At 41.9% G+C, this 23,585-nt stretch overlaps 1 protein-coding gene across 9 annotated transcripts in view; it reads left to right on the top strand.

The window, feature by feature from the left end:
- The window catches only part of MACF1 (microtubule actin crosslinking factor 1), a 341,743-nt gene that overhangs the window by 295,968 nt on the left and 22,190 nt on the right, over positions 1 to 23,585 (top strand). For 8 of the 9 annotated variants that reach the window (XM_055342059.1, XM_055342058.1, XM_055342057.1 and 5 more), the window contains 24 exons: positions 597 to 803; positions 2,176 to 2,295; positions 2,730 to 2,837; positions 4,372 to 4,590; positions 5,481 to 5,684; positions 7,373 to 7,604; positions 8,379 to 8,605; positions 10,077 to 10,199; positions 10,291 to 10,392; positions 11,023 to 11,124; positions 11,215 to 11,388; positions 11,480 to 11,635; positions 11,780 to 11,977; positions 12,535 to 12,663; positions 13,346 to 13,519; positions 16,531 to 16,686; positions 16,792 to 16,998; positions 17,132 to 17,251; positions 17,656 to 17,825; positions 18,921 to 19,080; positions 19,912 to 20,106; positions 20,449 to 20,577; positions 21,442 to 21,585; positions 22,065 to 22,253. In XM_055342059.1, the coding sequence (XP_055198034.1) occupies positions 597 to 803; positions 2,176 to 2,295; positions 2,730 to 2,837; positions 4,372 to 4,590; positions 5,481 to 5,684; positions 7,373 to 7,604; positions 8,379 to 8,605; positions 10,077 to 10,199; positions 10,291 to 10,392; positions 11,023 to 11,124; positions 11,215 to 11,388; positions 11,480 to 11,635; positions 11,780 to 11,977; positions 12,535 to 12,663; positions 13,346 to 13,519; positions 16,531 to 16,686; positions 16,792 to 16,998; positions 17,132 to 17,251; positions 17,656 to 17,825; positions 18,921 to 19,080; positions 19,912 to 20,106; positions 20,449 to 20,577; positions 21,442 to 21,585; positions 22,065 to 22,253 (3,945 nt within the window). Of the gene's footprint in view, positions 1 to 596; positions 804 to 2,175; positions 2,296 to 2,729; positions 2,838 to 4,371; positions 4,591 to 5,480; positions 5,685 to 6,404; positions 6,414 to 7,372; positions 7,605 to 8,378; positions 8,606 to 10,076; positions 10,200 to 10,290; positions 10,393 to 11,022; positions 11,125 to 11,214; positions 11,389 to 11,479; positions 11,636 to 11,779; positions 11,978 to 12,534; positions 12,664 to 13,345; positions 13,520 to 16,530; positions 16,687 to 16,791; positions 16,999 to 17,131; positions 17,252 to 17,655; positions 17,826 to 18,920; positions 19,081 to 19,911; positions 20,107 to 20,448; positions 20,578 to 21,441; positions 21,586 to 22,064; positions 22,254 to 23,585 lie in introns of all 9 variants that reach the window. The other variant, XM_055342065.1, reaches the window with a different exon arrangement.

Below are 23,585 nucleotides of genomic sequence, written 5' to 3'. Positions count from 1 at the left end.
GTTTCATCACCAACTCTCTCTACCTTAAAAAAAGTTCTGCCTTGTTTCTTGTTTACTTATGGACAATAAGATTTAATATAAAGGCAGACTTACATAAGACCACTTGATATGGTCTGAAGGGGAAAAAAAGATTGAATCACAGGTCCCTGGGAAGTTTGCTTCAGAGGTAACATTTTAAAATGTACTTCTGTAACTCATTCTCTAGAGAGTGTTTCATGATTATGTTTGACTCTCCTGCAGGATCTAGTGCAGTTCTAGATATGCAGAAATCCTTTGTAGGTACTTACCGAGTTAAATGTGGTAAAGAATTATTTTATTACTTTTGAAGTAAGGAGGAAAAAAGAAAGGCACTAATTATTTTACCCAGAGCCAGTCTGGCCCAAGAAGTGTTGCAGACAGTTCTAAGCAGCAGCTAAGCCTACAGTCAGGCTGTGGAATGATTGAAAAATCTGAGACAAGAAAAAAAAAAATAATTGGAGGAAGGAGGTCAGAGCCCTGCTGGGATGTGTGGTAGAGATAGCACTTTCCACCCAGCACAGCTGCTAATGTGCTTAATTTAGCAAGGAATGGCCTGAAAACTTTTTTTCCCTCCTTAGGAATTAAAGAAGGAGGTCATGGAGCACAGGCTGGTGTTGGACACAGTGAATGAAGTTAGCCGTGCTCTCTTAGAGCTGGTGCCCTGGAGAGCCAGAGAAGGGCTGGATAAACTTGTATCTGATGCCAACGAACAGTACAAGTTGGTCAGTGACACTGTGGGACAAAGGGTGGATGAAATTGATGCTGCTATTCAGAGATCACAACAGGTAATGTTTATAGACAACTCTGCATTAATATTTTAGGCAGCCAGGGGTGTGTGTATAAAGTACAAAACTATGACCCACATAAATACCAGCTCAGGAATAGGAATGATGAGATTAAGCTAAATCTGATGCAACAGATTATTTCAGTGATGGGAAGTGATTGGGTAAAGGTATGTGAGGATGGATCTTAGTTTGACCCAAAATATCTGACCTTTTTTTGAGAAGACAGGAATTTGTGGTAGAGTTTGTGCAAGCCCTCTTCTCAGCTATTGCCCCATTAAGATTCTGATAGAAGTAGATAATATCTAGGACCAAAAGGTCCAAATGCATCCCAGTCTTACTTTGACATAATCAACTGTTTTAGCATTAGGTGGTGGAAGAGGGGAAGGAACCAAGAACTATAATTACTATCAAATATGCTAACCAAAATAGCAGAGCCATCCAAAATAGAACCTTCCCAGTAAACACAGGTGTCATATTTCCCTTGATGTTTTTTCCTTCCTGCTTTCTGGAAAAAGTCATTTGCTTTCCTTTGTAGCTGGATATGCACCTATTAATGTGTCATGGTGCAAAGTAAATATAACATGACTTCTTGGGTTCATAGTGATGAGCAAAATCTTTGTGAACCATGTAGAAGTTTGCTCTGACTTCAAGTGCATCCCCAACGTGTCTTTATTGATATCCCTAATCTTGGCCAGATATTTAAGATATCAAGTATGATTAAGAAATCAATCATACTTGAAGGAGCTTATTTTCCTCTTTAAAAAGATACTAGTGTAGGTTGGTAAAGTTGAAGAGAAAAAAAATTGGGAGACCCTCATTAAACTGCAGTCACATAGAACATGTTATTCATTTTTCTTTGTTTCTGCATGACCCTTTAAAAGTTGGGTGTTCTCCTGGGTTTTTAGGCTTCTTCAGCTGAGCAAGTACTTCCAAGTTAATTTGATTTAACTGCCTGCTGCCATGTTGAACCATATATTTAATCATGTAACTAAAACTACTGTTCGGTGTATGGGTAGGAAAAGAACTGGCAGAAAGAGCACAGTCTCATAAAAGCATTGTGATTAGAAGTATATTTTTAAGAGTGTCAAGTTCCATTGTTGTTTCTAGCTCTAGGACCACTAATGGGGTTTCGTAACTTCTTTTTAAAGAAGTTGAAATAGTATAAGCTCATATTTGTTGGAGTATAATCCATTCCAAATTGTCTGCATCTTGATTTATGATTTTATGAAATTCTCCCATTTTGGCTTTACTTTGTAGATAGAAACCATACTAGTGAAAATCGAGACCTTCCTGTGTTGAAGAAATTATAATTCTAAGGACGAGGACCTTTGTTATACATAACTTATTCATTTTCCTTTAATATATCTATTAGTATGAGCAAGCTGCTGATGCAGAACTAGCTTGGGTTGCTGAAACAAAACGAAAGCTGATGGCCTTGGGTCCAATTCGCCTGGAACAGGACCAGACTACAGCTCAGCTGCAGGTACAGAAGGTAAGTGTAACACTGCTGTATCCACTGTGCCCTGAGCTAGTAGAATCTTTACCAACTTAGAGCACCATAGAGTTTCTGACTATCCCAGGTGGAATAATGCAATTTGATGATGATGGATACATATTAAAAATATTTGTTAAGATGAGGAAGAGATTTTTGGCTTTGTGAAAAGGGAGCAATAGGTTCATTAATTTAGTAAAGAATAGTTAGCAGTTTTCTGGATGATTTTTAGGAGAGATGATACTTTTGTAAGCTAGTAAAAGATAAGCACTAAAGATGTAGGGATAGGCAGAGTGTCAGACTTCATAGAATAGTTTTGATGTGGCTTTATCAGAGCAAGGAGTAAGGAGTTTTTCATAGATTGTGTCTAACATTTCAGTAACACGGCTTGGTGTCCTTTTACTTCGTGACCTAACTCTAGTTCACTTTCAAAGGCTTTCTCCATTGACATCATTCGACACAAAGATTCAATGGACGAACTCTTCAGTCATCGTGGTGAAATCTTTGGCACGTGTGGGGAGGAGCAAAAAGCTGTATTACAGGTGAATTGCATTTATTTATTCACCGTGTTTCTCTTGTCTTGACCATGGTGAATCAGTACAATTGTGAAATGATAAAGAAGATTTTTTCCCCCCACTGTTACTGGTAATGGTATTTAAAGTGCAGCTTGGGGCAGCCCAGGTGGGGCAGCCCAGGTGGCGCAGTGGTTTAGCACCGCCTGCAGCCCACGGCGTGATCCTGGAGACCCTGGATCAAGTCCCACGTCAGGTTCTCTGCATGGAGCCTGCTTCTCAACCTCTGCCTGTGTCTCTGCCTCTCTCTCTCTCTCTCTCTCTCTCTCTCTCTCTCTCTCTGCATCTCTATGAATAAATAAAATCTTTAAAGTGCAGCTTGATGTTCTGGGGGATTCACATCCTAACTCTTTGTGCACAAATATCCAAACAGTCCTACTGTATGATGGGAAATATAGTACAAATCTGTTTTCTGTATAATAGAGGAATTGCTTCTTATCTTCAGTCCATAAGGATCTTCAAGTTACCTTTCAAAATATCTATGATAGATTTTTTCAGAACCATATGCAGTTATTCTTTCTTCGGGTCCTTTTATTTTATTTTACTTTATTTTATTTTATCTATCTATCTATCTATCTATCTATCTATCTATCTATCTATCTATCTATCTTTCTTCAGGTCCTTTTAAATGATCGTACACATGGGTTTGTGGAGACATTTTTATCAGAAGAGCCAAGTAAAATTTGATGGCCAAAGGGCCCATCACGGGCCCTGAGATGTTCTGTCTTGAACTGATTTGTTGTAATAATGCTGTGTCTGAAGTTATGTGTCAGGGGATCCCTGGGTGGCGCAGCGGTTTGGCGCCTGCCTTTGGCCCAGGGCACGATCCTGGAGACCCGGGATCGAATCCCATGTCAGGCTGCTGGTGCATGAAGCCTGCTTCTCCCTCTGCCTATGTCTCTGCCTCTCTCTCTCTGTATGACTATCATAAATAAATTTTAAAAAATAAATAAATAAAATAAAATAAAATAAATAATTTCTCTTTAAAAAAAATGAAGTTATGTGTCATCATTAAAAGGTTAATGCTGTGTTCTGCTTTCTTTGACTGTCTTTGAAACTACTTTCATGTGTTAAAAAGGCTAGAAGCAACACATGTATATGATAGGAAAAAATAGAAAATTTGGATAAGTATAAGGAAAATAGGGATCCCTGGGTGGCGCAGCGGTTTGGCGCCTGCCTTTGGCCCAGGGCGCGATCCTGGAGACCCGGGATCGAATCCCACGTCGGGCTCCCGGTGCATGGAGCCTGCTTCTCCCTCTGCCTGTGTCTCTGCCTCTCTCTCTCTCTCTCTGTGTGACTATCATAAATAAACAAAATTTAAAAAAAAAAAAAAAAAAAAAAAAAAAAGTATAAGGAAAATATATCGATCACTTGTAAGTTTGCCCAGTTAATACGTTTCTGCATTAAAGACTAAAATTCTTTAGTTTTAATGTATATGCATCTACATTTTTCCTTAAAAAAAAGGTTCATAGTAGTAATAAATTTTATACTTTGTTGTTCATAGGAAAAGACAGAGTCTCTAATACAGCAATATGAAGCCATTAGTCTGCTCAATTCAGAGCGTTACACCCGCCTCGAGCGGGCTCAGGTCTTGGTGAACCAGTTTTGGGAAACTTACGAGGAGCTCAGCCCCTGGATTGAGGAAACCCGGGCACTGATAGCACAGTTACCTCCTCCAGCCATTGATCATGAGCAGCTCAGGCAGCAACAAGAGGAAATGAGGGTAAGGAGCATGCTGGCTTTTATTTCATTGCAGAATTGAACATGGGCTCCACGATTTATTTTAAAACAAGATATTTATTAGTGCCTACCAGGTGTAAGTTCGGTGTTATGAAGCTATTTTTTAATCAGCTAGAATTTCTTTGCACAATACAAACACATAACTGAATTATTTCCTTGTCCTCAATACAAATGCATTCAAGTAGAGGAGCATGGAGATGTCAGAGATCTGGTGCTGCAGAAGTAAAGAACTAAGTAAACATCAAGGAATTTTTCATCTTTCCAGCTACAGCATTGTGTTGTGAGATGTGGGGTGTGGTTGGTTGGCTTTTTGCACTCCTAGCTGGAGTGAGATCCGTGAAGAAAGGCGGAGAGCATTATGTTTCTTTAATTTGTGGTTGATGGCTTGCACTTATTCCTTTCTCTGTGTTCCTATATGTCGAAGGATATAAACTGGACGGAACCAGCAGTAGAGTCCAGGAGTGGTTGGATTACTATAAATGTGTGATTTGTGCCTTGTCCTGCTTCGTGTCTGTCAGTCGGGAGAGGGAGTCAGACAATTAGCCATGTAAATTATAATAGAGTACACAAATATTTATATGTACAGAGGAGGGAAATTAAACTTGTATCGGTGGGGAGGGATGGGGGTAGTGAGAGAGTATGTGTCTGGGAGGGTTCCCGAGTGATGGGATATCTGATGGCTTTTGAAAATTAAGAGAATTAAGTAGCATTAGAACCTAAGACTTAGGTGGGGTTTTTTTCTTTCATAAATGGTGAGATGCTGGGATTTGCCGGTTTTTAACAATTCAATTTGTTCCTCTCAAAGTTGATACGAGCTGATCAAAGTATTTAGGCAAACTGGTATAAAAGCCTTCACTTTATTTTTTTGCATAGCAACTCAGGGAATCCATTGCCGAGCACAAACCCCATATTGATAAGCTGCTAAAGATAGGCCCACAATTAAAGGAGTTAAACCCAGAGGAGGGGGAAATGGTGGAGGAAAAATACCAGAAAGCAGAAAACCTGTATGCTCAAATAAAAGAGGAGGTGCGCCAGCGGGCACTGGCTCTGGACGAGGCTGTTTCCCAGTCGGCTCAGGTATGTGTGTATGTCTTCAACTGTCCTGTATTCTAAGCAGGAGGTCTCTGTATCAGGTGTGCCCTTGCGGTCTCGAATGTCTAGACCAAGTGATGGTGATAGATCATCAATAGACCAGGAACTTTTGCCTCTCTACATTTTTTAATCAAAGGAACATTGATATACTGACACGGGGGGGGGGGGGGTAAACTCATCTTGGCCACTATATTCTGTCTGTGGACAGTTTCCTTGAAAACTTTATATTGTGATGAGTCTTTAGCAGGGATGATTCTGAATGAATTCACCTTGAAGCAACAAATGTGTCATGTCAGATTCCTATTTGACTTATTACTTTTGAAATTTAGAGGACAGCACATTAGCTTTCTTACTCAAGAGGCCACCAGCTAGCCCCTGGTTCAGAGAAAGATGCTTGCGTAGGGAGAAGCAAGAGCCAAAGAGAAACCTAAACCACCAGCAGTGGAGTTTAAAGCATGTAACTACATACTTTTCAACTAATATATTACTGTTAGTGGTATTTTTGTCATGTCTGGGTATTTTATTCCTATGTTTAGTCTCAATATTCTTGGTTAATATTTGTACTTACTCAAGTTTTTCCCCCCACCTTCCGTCCCATCTCTCACTCACATTGTGGAATGTGTTACTTTGTGTTGTTGCTGCCTGCTCCTGTCTTCCCCACATCGTCACATTTCATTGTTGTGTTGACCGCGCCCACCATTACAGATTGCAGAGGTAAGGTGCCCACCCCCACTGGGATAAGGGGGTTCTTATGAAGCTGAGAATTGAGAGAGTTTACCTAGAAGGAAATGTCCTTAACTGTAGTGAAATAAGTTTTATTAGTGTAGTTTATTACGCCAGTCTTACTTGGGGTGAAACCTAGAAGTCAGGGAGTGGTGGGGAGTGATTTTGTTGAGGAAGACCCATGTGTCTTTCACATAAGACGCTTAGAGGTGATAAGCCTTATTCCAGTGAATCCAGAGTTGGATTTAGAGAGCTTTTTAAGGAGGCAGGCTTATCTGCATTGCCCGCTTTTCCCCCTTCTCTGCTTCAGATTATAAACGAAAATTTTATGATTAAAGTCTTGTTATTCAAAGTACCAGAAAAGTGGGAAGGTAAATTGTTCTTTGAGAATAAAGATAGATTTGACCTTCCTTAATTACCTTTCATCATGCCAGCATTTTCCCTTCTCACTATTACGTATGGTGGGTTATTAAGCTGCATGCCATGTTACTTTTAATCTTCAAATCATGTGGCATATTGAGTTCCCCATTCATTTACACAGTTGATGGAGGGCCTATAACTTGTTGGTCTAATCTGTTGCATGCAACTGTCATCTGAGATGTTGACACACTGACACTCACCAGTTTCATGGTCTTGTCCCTTGTCACACTAGTTGGAAAGGGGGGGGAGTATTGTGACGGCACTAATGACTTGAATTGACTTTTGGCATATTAATATCTTTTTTTGTTTGGAAAATAAACATTTAATTTCTTTTTTTGATCGGCCAGCACTGGTATGCTATGCCCAAAACAGTTTCTTAGGCAAACCTAACGCTTGACAGCCATTGGGCTAGGCCAAATTCAAGTTATCCTAAGCAGTAGTAGATTATACCCTAGCTTTATTCCCTAACATTTCCCCTAGAAGTGAGATGAAGTATTGCTGTGATGGCTAACGGCCCAACATCTGTTTAGTTCCATGATAAAATTGAGCCCATGTTGGAGACTCTGGAGAATCTCTCCTCTCGCCTGCGTATGCCACCGCTGATCCCTGCTGAGGTAGACAAGATCAGAGAGTGCATCAGTGACAATAAGAGTGCTGCTGTGGAGCTGGAAAAACTGCAGCCTGCCTTTGAGGCCCTGAAGCGCCGTGGAGAAGAGCTCATTGGGCGATCTCAGGGAGCTGACAAGGATCTGGCTGCAAAAGGTACCTAATCTAATGTGTCTAATTTATTATTTTTTTAAAGTAGGCTCCAGGGCCAAGATGGGGGTTGAACTCAGGATCCTGAGATCCAAGACCTGAGCTGAGATCAAGAGTCAGATGCTTAACCTACAGAGCCACCCAGGTGCCCCTGAATCAAATTAATATTTATAGAAAATCAGTAGAATAAATTCTAGGCTGTGGTTACTCCAGCACACCACCAGATATATTTCACTGAATGTGAAGGCAGTTCTCAAGTAATGAGTATTCCACAAAGCCATTTGGAAGTCATTTAGAATTCAGAACACATCTCCACATTGAAACAAGATTACAATTGGTAGTTAGATTCCCAGGCCAGGAAACAAATGTTCTTTTAACCTCTAATATGAGTAAGCTACAGTATCCATAGCAGGTGGAACATAACCAGCTTTTGTAACACTTTATATGGGAAACATTGCGAGTTCAACACAACGCTGGAAACAGAGTACTCATCTCAGCCCCTTTATAAGTTAGGTCTTTTGTTTTTTTAAAGATTGTATTTATTTATTTATTTCAGAGAAAGGGGGGGGGGATCCCAAGCAGGTGGCCTGCTGAGCACAGAGTCCAACATGGGGCTCCATCTCAACAACCCTGATGTCATGACCTGAGCCGAAATCAGGAGTCGGGCACTCAACCGACAGAGCCACCCAGGCTCCCCTCGATCTTTTACATCTTAGCAGTACCTTTAGGTTAGATGATAACTCATTTCCACGTTACCATATCTATTCTTTATTCCCTCAGAAATCCAGGACAAATTGGATCAAATGGTATTCTTCTGGGAGGACATCAAAGCTCGGGCCGAAGAGCGAGAAATTAAGTTCCTTGATGTCCTTGAACTGGCAGAGAAGTTCTGGTATGACATGGCTGCTCTCCTGACCACTGTCAGAGACACCCAGGACATCGTCCATGACTTGGAAAGCCCAGGCATTGACCCGTCTATAATCAAACAGCAGGTGGAAGCTGCTGAGGTGAGACAGAAATGAAGCCCCGTCTCTTGTGTGTCTGTCCTCTAGAAAAATCACTTTTATCCCAGCACTAACCGCTTTCCTGGGCCTAGTGCCTTGAAAGGTGAGTGGTGGTGGTGGTGGCGGTGATGGTGGTAGTAGTGTCTATTTAATAGGACTTTTTTCCACTTGAAGAAATAATGTGCTTATTATAGTAGAGATTGCATCCTTTTTCCTATATACAAGTTTTACTGCTTATACAGACTCACACAACCTCCACAATTATTATATAGGACAGTCTCATCACTCAAAAGTAATTCTCCCATCAGTTTTAAATTCAATTCAAATTAGTAGAATGTGCTTCTGATTTTAGTCCTCTCTAGTGTACATTATTTCCCAAGTAAATTTCTTTTTCAGTTTTGTTTTGTTTTTCAAGTAAATTTCTTCATTGTAGAAAAAGAGCAGATAAAAAGAAAATAAATTCAGGATTCATCATCATCCAGAGCTAACTAATGGTTACTTTGACATACCTATTTCTTGTCTTTTTGGAGAGCCTATTACTAAATATATTTTTTGCCTCATTTTGTCTCTTTTGTATAAGCCATAGTCTGGCTTGGTATTTTGTCTTGCTTTTATTTCAGCCCCTCTTCCCTCTCCCTGTCCCTGTCATTGCCAGTACATGAACCAGTTTTTAGGATCTGGCACGGAACTGACTTTCTCCAAGATTGTATAGCCTATCATTTCTATGATGTTAGTCTCTCAGCTTTGGTTTTTTTTTTTTTTTTTAAGATTTTATTTATTCATGAGATACACAGAGACAGAGACACAGGCAGAGAGAAGGAGGCTCCACGCAGGGAGCCCAATGTGGGGCTTGATCCCAGGACTCCATGATCACAGCCTGGGCCAAAGGCAGACGCTCAACCCCTGAGCCACCCAAGCATCCCAGTCTCTCAGCTCTTAAATGGGAAATACCATATTATTTTGTCTTATTGATATACTCCCCTATGATAGATTTCTTTTTTCTTTTCTTTTAAGATTTTATTTATTTGAGAGAGAGAAAGAAAAAGGGTGAGCAGGAAGGGGAGAAAATCTGAGGCAGACTCCATACTGAGCACAGAGTCCGACAAGGGGCTCGATCCCACAATCCCCGTGATAGATTTTTGGCTGTAGATTATAATCTCTTGGAGGCTGGAAAGATAAACCTTTGGTAAATTATTGAAGCCCACTAGACTTTTCCGAAACTATTTTATATATATTGTTAAAAAGAGAAATACCTTTCACACATCTATATTGTGTGTGTGAGAAAGAGAAATGAACTGAGCCTGAAGTTTCACTGTTTGGGTAAGTGAAATATTAAGGACATTGAAAGGCTTATGTGAAATTGACAGTTCTGTTCAACATCTGCTATTGATGGGGATATAAATTACATTTGCAAAGTTTGGGAAGTTCTGTTCTACTTTCTGTTTTGGCTTATGTTCTGTTCATTTACATGTAGACTATTAAGGAAGAGACAGATGGTCTGCATGAGGAATTGGAGTTTATTCGAATCCTTGGAGCAGATTTGATTTTTGCCTGTGGAGAAACAGAGAAGCCCGAAGTGAAGAAGAGCATTGATGAGGTGTGGAAAAATGGAGATGGCATTCAGATGAAACATGAGTGGACTCACACCAAAGACTGGTATTAACTAAAGAGTCTGTTTTTTCCCCTAGCTGAATAATGCCTGGGAGAGCTTAAACAAAACCTGGAAAGAGAGGCTAGAAAAGCTTGAGGATGCCATGCAAGCCGCTGTACAGTATCAGGACACTCTTCAGGTGAGAGGCCCCAGGGCGACCACCGCAGAATCAAGGTGCTGTGTTCTTTTTGTCCCGTTCTGAATCCAGCACCAGAGGGGTCACCCACTTTTACAGGACTGGAGCATTCTCAGACCTAAGACAGGGCTGTTTCAGTATTTCTAGCCGAAGTTTCCCATTCCTACTGAGAAAAGTAATGATCTCCAAATTTCTTCTCTTCTTGCCATGTTTTTCATCATATTTATCCTCAGGGTGGCTATGCAGAGAAGCTGGCCGTACTCTGTAAGTCCTTGCTTGCCAGAGGCTCCAAACCCAGGTTACCTGGAAACAGCTTGGCACATGACTTTGACCACATCCTGAGCTTGCTAGGTGGCTGTGACAAATACTAACTTTTATTCACATTTAGTTTCTCCAGACTGTAGTATACTTTGGACATTATCCTAATAACACTGGCTCTGTCCTTAAATCTCCATATTATTGGAATAAAGCTCATTTTCCCTTATGTCTACCCCCCACCTACAAATGCAAACAGCACAAGGTACTTTGATTTTTGTCTGCTTACATCAGCAGAGATAATGCTAAATCTCTCCCAACAGCTGGTGGGTTTGGATTTTTTTGGTTTTTGACTATTTGTTTGTATTTTTACTTTAGGCTATGTTTGACTGGCTAGATAACACTGTGATTAAGCTCTGCACCATGCCCCCTGTCGGCACCGACCTCAACACTGTTAAAGATCAGTTAAATGAAATGAAGGTTTGTAACCAGATATGGCTTTTGAAGAAAAGTTGCTTTTTCATTTTTAAAGACTTGGTTTGGTGTTAACATGAAGTATATCTCTGGTAGGAGTTCAAAGTGGAAGTTTACCAACAGCAAATTGAGATGGAAAAGCTCAACCACCAGGGTGAACTGATGTTAAAGAAGGCTATGGATGAGACAGACAGAGACATCATCCGAGAACCATTGACAGAACTCAAGCACCTCTGGGAGAACCTGGGTGAAAAAATTGCCCACAGACAGGTGAGGCAGATGGCAGGGTCTGTCAGTGGACAACTAGCTATTGTTTTCTAATCTCCTGACAAATGTTCCTTCTATATCTTTTTCTGAATAGCACAAACTAGAAGGTGCCCTCCTGGCCCTTGGCCAGTTCCAGCATGCCTTAGAGGAACTGATGAGCTGGCTGACTCACACTGAGGAATTGTTAGATGCTCAGAGACCAGTAAGCGGAGACCCAAAAGTCATTGAAGTTGAACTTGCAAAGCACCACGTAAGTGCTCTCAATTTTCATCTCTAGGCCTGTCAGTTTGAGACCAAATATTGTCACCAGAAGCCTTCGGATACTGTGTGCACTGTAGAGAACCAGGCCTGATGATATCTGTGGAAATAAATTGTGTCAATTGACATTTTTTAGGTTCTAAAAAATGATGTTTTAGCCCATCAAGCCACAGTGGAAACCGTCAACAAAGCTGGCAACGAGCTGCTTGAATCTAGTGCTGGAGACGACGCCAGCAGCCTAAGGAGCCGCTTGGAAACCATGAACCAGTGCTGGGAGTCCGTGTTACAAAAAACAGAAGAGAGGGAGCAGCAGCTTCAGTTGACACTGCAGCAGGTATGCATGTTGTCCAGGCTAGGTAGGTGGGGCTGTGCCTGTCATAGCACTCGGAATGCCTAAGTCCGTCAGAGGAAAGCAGTTTGCAGCAGAATCCCCTCCACCTCCAACACTCTATGTCTTAAGAGGAAGGTCAGTTCCGTGCTGGAACTTGTCTGGAAAGTATCACTTTTGATTGAGTGGTTTTTCATGGATTTGTAGCCTAGTCTCTTTCTTTATGATTCAAAGTTAGTAAGTCTTTGCTATCGCAAACCTTGCTCACAGATTCAGTTATTTCTTGCATCAAGTCAGTAGCCCCCCACTATCCATATACAGTAGTACCTTAATCAATTCATCAAGTTGTATCAGGCATCAGTGATAGGTTACAGTGAAGTCCAAAGGATTCTGTTTTCTAGAAATAAATAGCTATTGACCCCATGTTAATCCAGCAACAGAACAACCCTGAGAACAGCTCAGAATTCCTCCCTCAGGATAGGTTCCTCATATAGTCATTTAGGAAGTTTAGTTTTGAAGCTGAGAATTGACTACTAACCTTGCTGATATGTCTTTTCTCAAAGGCCCAGGGGTTCCACAGTGAAATTGAAGATTTCCTCTTGGAACTGACTAGAATGGAGACCCAACTTTCTGCATCTAAGCCCACGGGAGGGCTTCCTGAAACTGCTAGGGAACAGCTTGATACACATATGGTAATAGACGTTTCTTGAAGTTGAACATAACCCCCTATTCAGCAGCTCCTTACTGAATTCACAGACCTGTACGTATCTGGAAGTCTACAAAGTACTGGTTTTTACCAACAGTACAGTACAATCTTATTAAGGATTGCTGCTTTTACATGGGCTTTAATACCCCCTACTTACAAGCAGCAGTGGTGACGGGGAAGCTTGACTGGAAATACATTGGTTAGCTTGTAAATTGAGTTGGTCAGTTGGTTGGCACAAGAGTATTGATTTGAAGGTAAGAGCATCAAGAAGACAAATGCATAACACAAATTTGTCTCTACTTAAGAGTCTTTGGTGGGGGTGGGTAGGGAAATCATATCTTTAGAAAGGGGCTGAGAACAAAAGCCCACATAATTTCTAGGCAAATGTTTCAGGAAAAGAAATAAATTATTGAGGTCTATTTTTGTGATCTCTGATCCTTAAAAAAAAATTCCTCTTGATAACAAAATTATTTTAATTTTAATGAAGAATGGTGGGATTCATTGCTCAGTAGTTGAACTGAATCCAAAAAAAAGGGGTTTTAATCAAGAATGAGACCTTCTTGGACTTTTCCAACTGTGCTCATAAATCTGTGTGTGGGTGTCTCTCAAGGAATTGGCATTACCAGTTTCTTTCTTGCCTTTTTTTTTTTTTTTTTTTTTTTTTGCAGGAACTCTATTCCCAGCTCAAAGCCAAGGAAGAGACTTATAATCAATTGCTTGACAAGGGCAGGCTCATGCTTCTAAGCCGTGATGACTCTGGGTCTGGCTCAAAGACAGAACAGAGTGTAGCTCTCTTGGAACAGAAGTGGCATGTGGTCAGCAGTAAGATGGAAGAAAGAAAGGTATCACCACAAAATACAGCGTGTGATTACTAGGCTTGAGTAGTTTGCTTGGCGATTGCATGTAATTACCTTCTAGTTTCTGTAAGGATTTTTCAAAGACCAGTATATGGTACCAGAAGTTGCAGAACTGGATCCTCAGGATCACTTTTGTGCTAATCAAGCTATTTTTTTTTTGCTGTTAAATATCTATTTCTGTCTGTGTCAGGTTGCACTGACAATATTAGTTTCTGCTGGTATTTGCTTTTATTATTCATTCTTTTTCTGCCTTTACCAGTTACAACATTACTGGCTGTTACTGCTCAGTGATGGTCTTATAGCTCATATTAATCATAGATTTGTGTTCCTACTGAAAAACAAGGTTATATTGGGGTCACTGTCTTAGGATCGGGAGGGTGGGAACAGAGCATGTAGGAAGTTGGGCTAATATTCTCCACGAGGAATTTGTACTCTAGTATAAATGCAATATGTAAAGAATTTTACTAAAATTCAAGACACAGGCAAATTATGTCACCTCTTCCCACTCTTTTGCACAAATCAAATTCTCTTCAAAAGAAAAGTGACCAGGAATCAAGGCCTCAAAACATTGTTTTTTATGAAAACCAAGTTTCAGAGTATCACTCAGCACAGAGTTTCTGTACGGGGCAGATCAAATGTAAAATATGTGTTCACATCTATTGGCCACACCCATTCAATAGTTATTAAGCCTGGATATACCAGACACTATGCTGCTAGGTGTATAGTGGAAGCAAAGTTATGGACCCTTATCATTGTGAAAATTTAAGAGCAGAAGGACATAAATATTCACCCATCTAAATGAGCATTTTGAGAGAAGCATTAGTTTCTTAGAATTCTTTTAATGGGGCATCCCTGGTGGCTCAGCGGTTTAGGGCCACCTTAGCCCAGGGCGTGATCCTGGAGACCCGGGATCAACTCCCACATCAGGCTCCCTGCATGGAGCCTGCTTCTCCCTCTGCCTGTGTCTCTGTCTCTCTCTCTGTGTATCTCTCATAAATAAAAAATAAAATAAATAAGTAAATAAATAAATACCCTGGATGTTCTAAGACCACATTTAAAAAAAAAAGAAAAAAAGAATTCTTTTAATGTGGAGTCCAGAAATATGAAGAGTGACTAGAGGAGCTGAGTGTAAATCTTTGTTCTAATTTTTAGACAGACTATCATCTGTAATTCCTGCATAACACAGAACTAAGACTAATTGAAACTGAGGCAGATTCTGGCTCATAATTAAGAATTTTCTAGAAAGATTTCCCATCAGTGGAGCAGGTTGCCTCAAGGTTTCCATCACTGGTGGAACGGGTCAGACAAGCGCCAGGGTATCAAGAACAGTTATTTCTGATTTTGTAAGAACATTACATTTCAGTATCACTAATCATTTATTAAACGTGTGTGGTGCTATATTAAAGAAAATATAGGGGTAGCCCGGGTGACTCAGCGGTTTAGCGCCGCCTTCAGCCCAGGGCCTGAACCTGGAGACCTGGAATCGAGTCCCATGTCAGGCTCCCTGCATGGAGCGTGCTTCTCCCTCTGCCTATGTCTGTGTGTGTGTGTGTGTCTCATGAGTAAATAAAATCTTAAAAGATAGATAGATAGATAGATAGATAGATAGATAGATAGATAGATAGATAGATTCTAAAATGATGTGGAGAGATTTCCTGTCATCTAGGAACTTATATTAATTTCCAAGCATTTCTATGATAAATTTGAGGGAGATTTTCTTTTTCCTCTTGATTTGTTTAGACTGGGTCCTTATTTTTGTGACATTTATTATAGTATTTTTCTAGGCTACAAAAGTAACCTGAAAACAAAGAAAACCCTCTACAGTATGACTCAGTTAACAACAGTTAACATTTGTAGTATACATCTTGGGTTTCTTTCTATGAATATTTTAGGTATATTCATTTTTAATAACCTGTTATCATTCCATTATGCCTGCCTGGTAGATGGACCAGGGGACAGAGGACGTCACCTAGGTGTGTGGGTAGAGCTTATCTCTGAGGCTGGAAATTAGAGACTCTAGAATTGGAGTGTGTCCTTGGGCAGTGGCACATGCCCCCAAATGAGCCATTGTTTTTGCCATTCTGATTTAGATCAAAGTCTCTAAAAATTGATATCTAGTGTTGTCAGGTTTTTGCTTAGAATATTATGGCTTTTATTACCTTTTTGTGGCTTAAAAATGAGTTTAAGGGGCTCCTACCTGGTTTAGTCAGTGGAGCATGGGACTTTTTTTTTTTTTTTTAAGATTTTATTTATTTGAGAGAGACAAGTGAGGAGGGGCACAGAGAAAAGGAGAAACAGACTCCCCACTCAGCAGGAAGCCTGATGCAGGGCTTGATGCCAGAACCCTGAGATCATGACCTGAGCCACAGGCAAACGCTTAACCCACTGAGCCACCCAGGTGCCCCAGGAGCTTGTGACTCTTGATCTCAGGGTTGTGAGTTCAAGCCCTGCATTGGCCCCAGAGCTTACTTAAAAAATAAAAGTTAAAAAAAAAAAATAAGCTTCAGCCTCACACATTTTCAGGTGCCATATTTTCTGAAAACACATTTAAACAGAGAGCACTGCGTGAATATAATCTTTACAGTAAAGTGCTTTTCATTTAGTTGTTTTTACACCCCAAAAGTACAGCAAAGGGAAATGAGGCTTTGCCCCAAACAGGTTACAGACCCTGCAGCTGTCACCACGGAAGGATCTGTTCACTTACATTTACTGAATAGTTTCATCCCTGTTCTTTAATGTCCCAGGAAGTGGGGAATGGCAGAGAAAGCAACATAGCTGCAAGTTGTCCTCGTTCCCTTTCATACATAGTTGTTTTAGTTTCAGACACTAAATTGCCCCCTTTTTTGTAAACAAGGCATGTTTGGAGGTTCATTAAATGAGGCTTCCTTTTTAGAGGTCATTTCATTTGGTGTACAATTCACGCCTTTGTCCCTGAAGCTACAATTCCTGAATTTGGCACTTTTTCTTTTTGTGTGTGTTTTTTAATTAAAATTCAGTCAAAGCTGGAAGAGGCCCTCAACCTGGCAACAGAATTCCAGAATTCCCTGCAAGAGTTTATCAACTGGCTCACTCTAGCAGAGCAGAATCTCAACATCGCCTCTCCTCCCAGCCTGATTCTAAACACTGTCCTTTCCCAGATAGAGGAGCACAAGGTAACTCTGATGTTATGGTGTTGCTTTCCCTATGAGAGGACTAGTTAAAAGAGAAACTCCTCCATCTTATTTTTAGTTTTAAGAAGAGCAATATTTTCCCCTCAGGTATTTGCTAATGAAGTCAATGCTCATCGAGACCAGATCATTGAACTGGATCAAACTGGAAATCAGTTAAAGTTTCTTAGCCAAAAACAGGACGTTGTTCTGATCAAGAATTTGCTGGTCAGCGTCCAGTCTCGATGGGAGAAGGTTGTCCAGCGGTCTATTGAAAGAGGGAGATCTCTGGATGATGCTAGAAAGCGGGCAAAACAAGTGAGTTATGAAAGAAAGATACTAATTTATTGAACAACCCTTGGGCTGCATGTGTGGCAGCTCTGAATAATTTGCATTAAAGTGTAGTTTGCATATTCATTCCTGTTATAAGTTACTTTTTATATGATTATAGTTCCATGAAGCTTGGAAAAAACTGATTGACTGGCTAGAAGATGCAGAGAGTCACCTGGACTCAGAGCTGGAGATATCCAATGACCCAGACAAAATTAAACTCCAGCTCTCTAAGCATAAGGTAAAGTAGTTCGTGGCTCTTCAGTCCTGATCTTGGTGGTCACTGAAGATTGCTAAAAATGGAGGTCAGAGCTAGTCAAAAGAAAATCGGGTGAGGAAACCAGCATTCCATTTTATATCTGGGCCATGTCTAACCCTAAGAGTCATTCATTTAAGTAGCAATTCAAGCAAAGTGATTGAGGCAGTAACCAATAAAAACCACAGACTTTTAGAAATTGCCATGCCCTACTGTGTGTAGTATAAACAAAAATTTAGAAATTTCTTAAGGATAAGCTATTGTTAGTTCAAGAGGTAGTGACGTTCATACTCTGATTCCCAACCCAAATACTGAAAATTTTTCTTTGTTCCAAATCAAAACGTCATCTGACTTTTAGCATCAGTTTTTTCTTTCCCTTTTGGAAACAGGAGTTTCAGAAAACTCTTGGCGGTAAACAACCTGTGTATGATACCACAATTCGAACTGGCAGGGCCCTGAAAGAGAAGACTTTGCTTCCTGATGACACTCAGAAACTTGACAATTTACTAGGAGAAGTCAGAGATAAATGGGATACTGTTTGTGGCAAGTCTGTGGAGAGGTGAGTATGAATATTTGCTTCGTGTATCATCCCCAAATTGACGAAGACCAATATTAGATTCCATAAAATGGCAATAAAGGTAATGCACCAATAACAGGTTTTATAGCATCTCGATACTTCTAGTTCATTGAATCAGAGTTATGAAATAAGTTGAATAGTAAAATATTAAAATTCTCATTTTAAGCTTCAATCTTACTGTATCAGAGAGAAGCCCATAAACTCAACCCAACAGCCACAGAAGTTTAGTAACTCCAAATATTTGTCAGTGACCAGTTTGTGATCCTAAAACCGTCTCCGTGAGCACTCTCACTCTGTGTCAGCGAGCAAAACCTCCGCACACATCACCTCATATAACTGTCATAATGCCTGACCTTTACTGGGTGGTTACTACTGAGCATGTGCCAGACAGAGGCTACTAATCATTTAATCCTTGTAACAACCACTGAGGGGAAATACTGTTATTCCCATTTTCCAGAAAAATGACCCCAAAGAGGTTTTAGTAACTCCCCCAAGGTCACTCAGCTACTAAGCAGCAGAGCTGGGATTTGAAGCTCTTCGATTTGGTTCTATAAGTTGTCCTTTTTTCCACTTGTACCCATTCTGCCATGCTAAGACTTACGATATCTTTGTATTATTCGTACTTCTATTTTTTGGATGAAGTGACTGAGGTTCCAAGAGGTAAAGAGAAAGCCCAGGATCATGCAACTGGCATAGAGCTAGGAGTTAAACTCCTGACTGAGACCATGACCAAAACCATCATCCTCTACCTGAGTGGTATAAGGTGATTAACACAGACCTTGGATCATTAGGGTGTATCCATGCGGACTCTTAGGGTGCTAGGAGGGCAGCTGTACCTATCTCCTATGCTACACTTACTCCATTCTAGAGGGATTTGATTAAAAATGTCTAAGCAAAAAAACAAAAAAAATGTCTAAGCATATCTCTTAGTTACTTTTTACTCTATCTTAAACCAGTCTGGCATGGAGGGCCCTCTGTCTGTAGAGTTCTAGCAGTATTCCATTCAGCAGTCAGAATTGTGAGCCAGCCAAAGAAAAGGGATCTCTAAACACAGTGAGTTTTGTGTGCTTTTCTCAGGCAGCACAAGTTGGAGGAGGCCCTGCTGTTTTCGGGCCAGTTCATGGATGCTTTGCAGGCCTTGGTCGACTGGCTGTACAAGGTAGAGCCGCAGCTGGCCGAGGACCAGCCCGTGCATGGGGACCTCGACCTTGTCATGAACCTCATGGACGCCCATAAGGTGAGAGGCAGGAGCTGCGCTGCATGGAGGCAGAGCCATTGGGTCGGTCCCCTGCCTCTGCCGGCCTTCTGCTTGTGCTCACCATCCAGGAGAGAAAGGAAATCTGAATGAGCCTGTGTCTGCTCATCAGACCCAGAGAGACCACTCCTTGCTCTGTGTGCTTAAACTGTTACTGGGGTTCCGTATCTGCCACCAAGACTTGACCAAATTCAGATTCAGATTTGGCAATGTGTAAATTTTATCTTGGCAATGTGTAAATTTTATCTTGGGGTTCACCCCTTTCTGTTTGTATCTCTCCGTTGAGTCACACAATGAATTTAAATTCAGGAGCCCCTCAAGATACCCATTTCCACTGACTCCTAAAATGAAAATGAGTTCTATTCTTTAGCTGCTTTTGACCCAAGCAAACCCAGCACCATTCACAGTAATATCAATGTATAACCTACACCTGTCATGTTCACCTCCTTAAGGTCCTCTTGTTTTAGCAAAAGCATTCAGCTTTACTTGAAATTACATCAAACTCTTATGCACATGGCCGATATGTTCTTACTTCCACAATTCTGGAGATTCTGTTCTAACATCATTCATATTTTATGTTAGGAAACGGGGACTCCAGCTAAGCAACTTACCCAAGGCCATGCCACTCATCTTTAGAGCCACTTCTTCTGGTGGTTCTTTCTTAAACATTGTCCTGCCTCCCTCTGCATAAAAGACATGTGACTGGAACTTACTGAGGAGAGGCGCAACTAAGTGATGACTTTTCTCTCGGGTTTTGCTTCCTGGGTTCAGAACATTTCTCAGCAAACTAATTTCTCTGTTTTTCTGTTCTAGGTTTTCCAGAAGGAACTGGGAAAGCGAACAGGCACCGTTCAGGTACTGAAGCGGTCAGGCCGAGAGCTGATTGAGAACAGTCGCGATGACACCACGTGGGTGAAAGGACAGCTCCAGGAACTGAGCACTCGCTGGGACACTGTGTGTAAACTCTCTGTCTCCAAACAAAGCCGACTGGAGCAGGCCTTAAAACAGGTCAGAGATTTTTGTGGGGGTAACCTGTGGGGGAGGATCTGAGCAGATTCATTCTTGTTTCTTTATCAGGATCAGTTCCAACCAGTCTCAAAATGAACATAAGGTCAAACATTGATATTCTGAAAGTTCTACAAGATTTTAATGTTCATTTGTATTAGAGAAAAAACTGAATTCAATTGGTTTTCAAACGTCCACAAGTGAAAGATAACTTTTATGGGGCCTTGATAGGATCATCAGCACTTGTGATGCACTGAGTTCAGGTGCAGCCCTTTCCGTGGTGCACCCCAGTGCTCAGGGCCTTGGCTGCAGAGAGGTTCAATCTGCTCTACTTGGCTCTTGCAGGCGGAAGAGTTTCGGGACACCGTCCACATGCTTTTGGAGTGGCTCTCTGAAGCAGAGCAAACGCTCCGCTTTCGGGGAGCACTTCCCGATGACACGGAGGCCTTACAGTCTCTCATTGACACCCATAAGGTAATCCAGCCCCAGCGTGCAGTGACCCACGCCACCACAGGGTGAGGGCTGCCTGCCCAGCTCTAAAGGAGAGCAGCTTTTGCTTGGGAATTTCCGACCTTATATGTAAAAGACTGGAACTGGAATGGGCCCAGCTTTTACTGGTTTAGCAAGAATGAGAGTCATTCCTACTTTTTACAAAAGTAACGCATGTTGGTTGTAAACCAGTGAAACAGCATGGTATCATATAAAGAACAATGTGGACTCTAGAACCATCACCCGCACAAGGCTTGGTTTGGCTTTCCTTATGTTACCAGCTTCGGACCCTGAGCCTCCTACCAAGCTGCAGCATAGGATGCAGTATCTGAGGCCACAATCTGTCCTAATAAGATGGGAAATACTTCCTTTTTTAATTTTTGTGTTACCCACCAAGAGATTTTAATCTTGATTTTGTCATTTGGTATTCTGTTGCTGGTATTTTTTAAATATTTAGTATTTTATAGTTGTCATTTGTCCAAGACAATATTGTTTGTTTATTCACATGGAAGTGAATTAAAACAGGATTTCTTAAAGAGAGAAATGAACCCAGATATTAGGACGAGGATCATGCCCAGCCTGGAAAGGGAGTGCCCCTCTGTGTCCCTCATCCTTGTCATCTGTAGCAGAGACAGTCCATTTTGTGTAACCCTATACTTCTGACATCTTTTAGAACTGGAAAGAAAGTACCAGAGACACCAGGATGCAGGCTTGTAGGGGCCTGTGTGAACACACACAGAGGAAAAAAAATACATAGAAATCTTCTCCATTCCCCCTCCCCACAGTGTAAACTAACAGTGCTGCTGAGTAGGTTTCCTCAGTTTTTGTTTTCAAACCTTTTTTGTTTAGGAGTTCATGAAGAAAGTGGAAGAAAAGCGAGCGGATGTTAGCACAGCGGTAGCAATGGGAGAGGCCATCCTGGCTGTCTGCCACCCCGATTGCATTACCACCATCAAGCACTGGATCACCATCATCCGGGCTCGCTTTGAGGAGGTGAGTTCCCGGTTTGAGAGGAAGGTGGCACACACCCCATACAGTGAGTTTATAGGAAGAAAATGCTACTGAGCTTTCTCCACCCACCGCCCCTGCTCCCCCCACACCCCAGATAAGGAATCTCACTCACTGTGAATGTCTCAATAAGAATTAAGGTAGTGTTTTAGTAATGACTATTTTCTTGGCAATGAGCTGCAGTCTGGAAGAATAGTGCTGGCATAGTGATGTGGTAATTGATAAAGTCCAGCGGACTCAGTTCTATATTTTTCCCTCCTTCCAGAGAAGTCCTGTGTTTAATAGGATGTACGTTCTAGATTTGCCTCCTGGGGGTGCTGATTCCAGTTCTGTCACTGGAGTAAAAGTGAGGCCTCTTGAGTGGTCTTCCTCCTAAAGGCCATTAGTAGGATCAGACGACAAAATGGACTTTGGAGACAAAGGAGGTGCTCAACTGAGAGAGGCGATGGTTTCTGTCTCCCCAGGTCCTGACCTGGGCTCAGCAGCACCAGCAGCGTCTCGAAACAGCCCTGTCAGAACTGGTGGCTAATGCTGAGCTCTTGGAAGAACTTCTGGCATGGATCCAGTGGGCTGAGACCACCCTCATTCAGCGGGACCAGGAGCCAATCCCTCAGAACATTGACCGAGTGAAAGCCCTTATTGCCGAGCATCAGGTAGCCTAGCTGTGTCGTGTGGCTGCAGGTGTTCCCTTCGTGGCTCTGGAGCCCGTTCCCTTTGCCCTGTGTATTTTTGGTTTTTAATGGCTGCTTATGTTTATGCACACAGACTTAGCAGCTGAAAACAAGCCGTTTTCGTGGGGTAGGAGTCTGGGCACGAGTCAGCTGGCTTCTCCCCTTAGAGTCTTACTGGGCCAAAATCAAGGTGCTGCAGACCTCACCCAGGCTCCCTCAGGTTGTTGGGAGAATCTGACTCCTTGTGGTTGTGGGACCTGGGGCTCTGTTTTCTTGCTGGCCATCACCCAGGAGTCTGTTAGCTCCCAGAGGCCACCTCAGGTCTCAGCCACCCAGCACACTCACAGTGTGGCAACGTCAGTCTTCAGCACCAGCAGGAGAGGCTTTCCAGTTTGCTCAGATCTTATATGGTAAAATACAATCAAGGGAGTGAGTCTCCCCTTCTTTCCACGGGTGTGACCCACCCTCAAGGGAAGGGATTATACAGAGCATGGACACCAGGAGTGGGAATCCTGTGGGCCATCTTGGAAGTTTGCCTGCCACATCCTATTCCTCCAAGCCAAGGTTTCACACCTGGGTGCAGATAGATCTCTTGCATGAGCCCAGAGATGGGCCGAGACAGCACATCAAACTAAACAGAATGAAGGAAAGCTCAGTTGAGCTGTCTCCATAATGTCTCTTTGGGAAGCAAAGATGGCTTTTTTTTTTTTTCAAAGATGATTTTTAACCATGATCATTACACTGAATGCAAGCATGGATCTTGCTTAGTTATACTGCGGGCGTAGTCTTTAGTGACTGTAAATAATCAGCCTCACCATTGAGAACCCCCTGTACTTCCAGTCGAGGTTGCCTGCATTGACACCTTCTCTCCTGACTGAGAGATTATCTTCTTATTCAAGGCCACCCCTCTCCTTTCTGTGATCTCCTCGTTTCCTGTGTCTTCAAGCTCTCCCAAGTCTTCTAGACGTGTCCTTTCCATTCTTTGTTCCCTTCCAGTTACCCTCATTGTTCCCTTCCTCTTCTTTCAAACAAGCCTGTTGTCCGTCCCCCCGCACCCCTCCCCCCATCTTTTCTCCTTGTTTCCCACTCCCTCCCCAGGCCCCTGTGGTTTGGCTCCCATCCCCATCAGACCACTAATACTGTCCCAGTCACATCCCACTGGCTAAATCCAGCCCATGCTTCCAGTCTTTGTCTTATTTGACATGTAACAGAGTTGCCTCTTCCTTCTGAAAACTCTTCTTTTGACTTCTGTCCTTTCGTCTTGTTTTTCTCCCATCTCTCTGATTGTTCCTTCTCAGTCTTAGCTGATTCCTC

The sequence above is a fragment of the Nyctereutes procyonoides genome, unplaced genomic scaffold (genome assembly GCF_905146905.1).
Source record: "Nyctereutes procyonoides isolate TBG_1078 unplaced genomic scaffold, NYPRO_anot_genome, whole genome shotgun sequence".
Classification (NCBI taxonomy): domain Eukaryota; kingdom Metazoa; phylum Chordata; class Mammalia; order Carnivora; family Canidae; genus Nyctereutes; species Nyctereutes procyonoides.
This window is presented reverse-complemented; position numbering and strand designations above follow the sequence as displayed.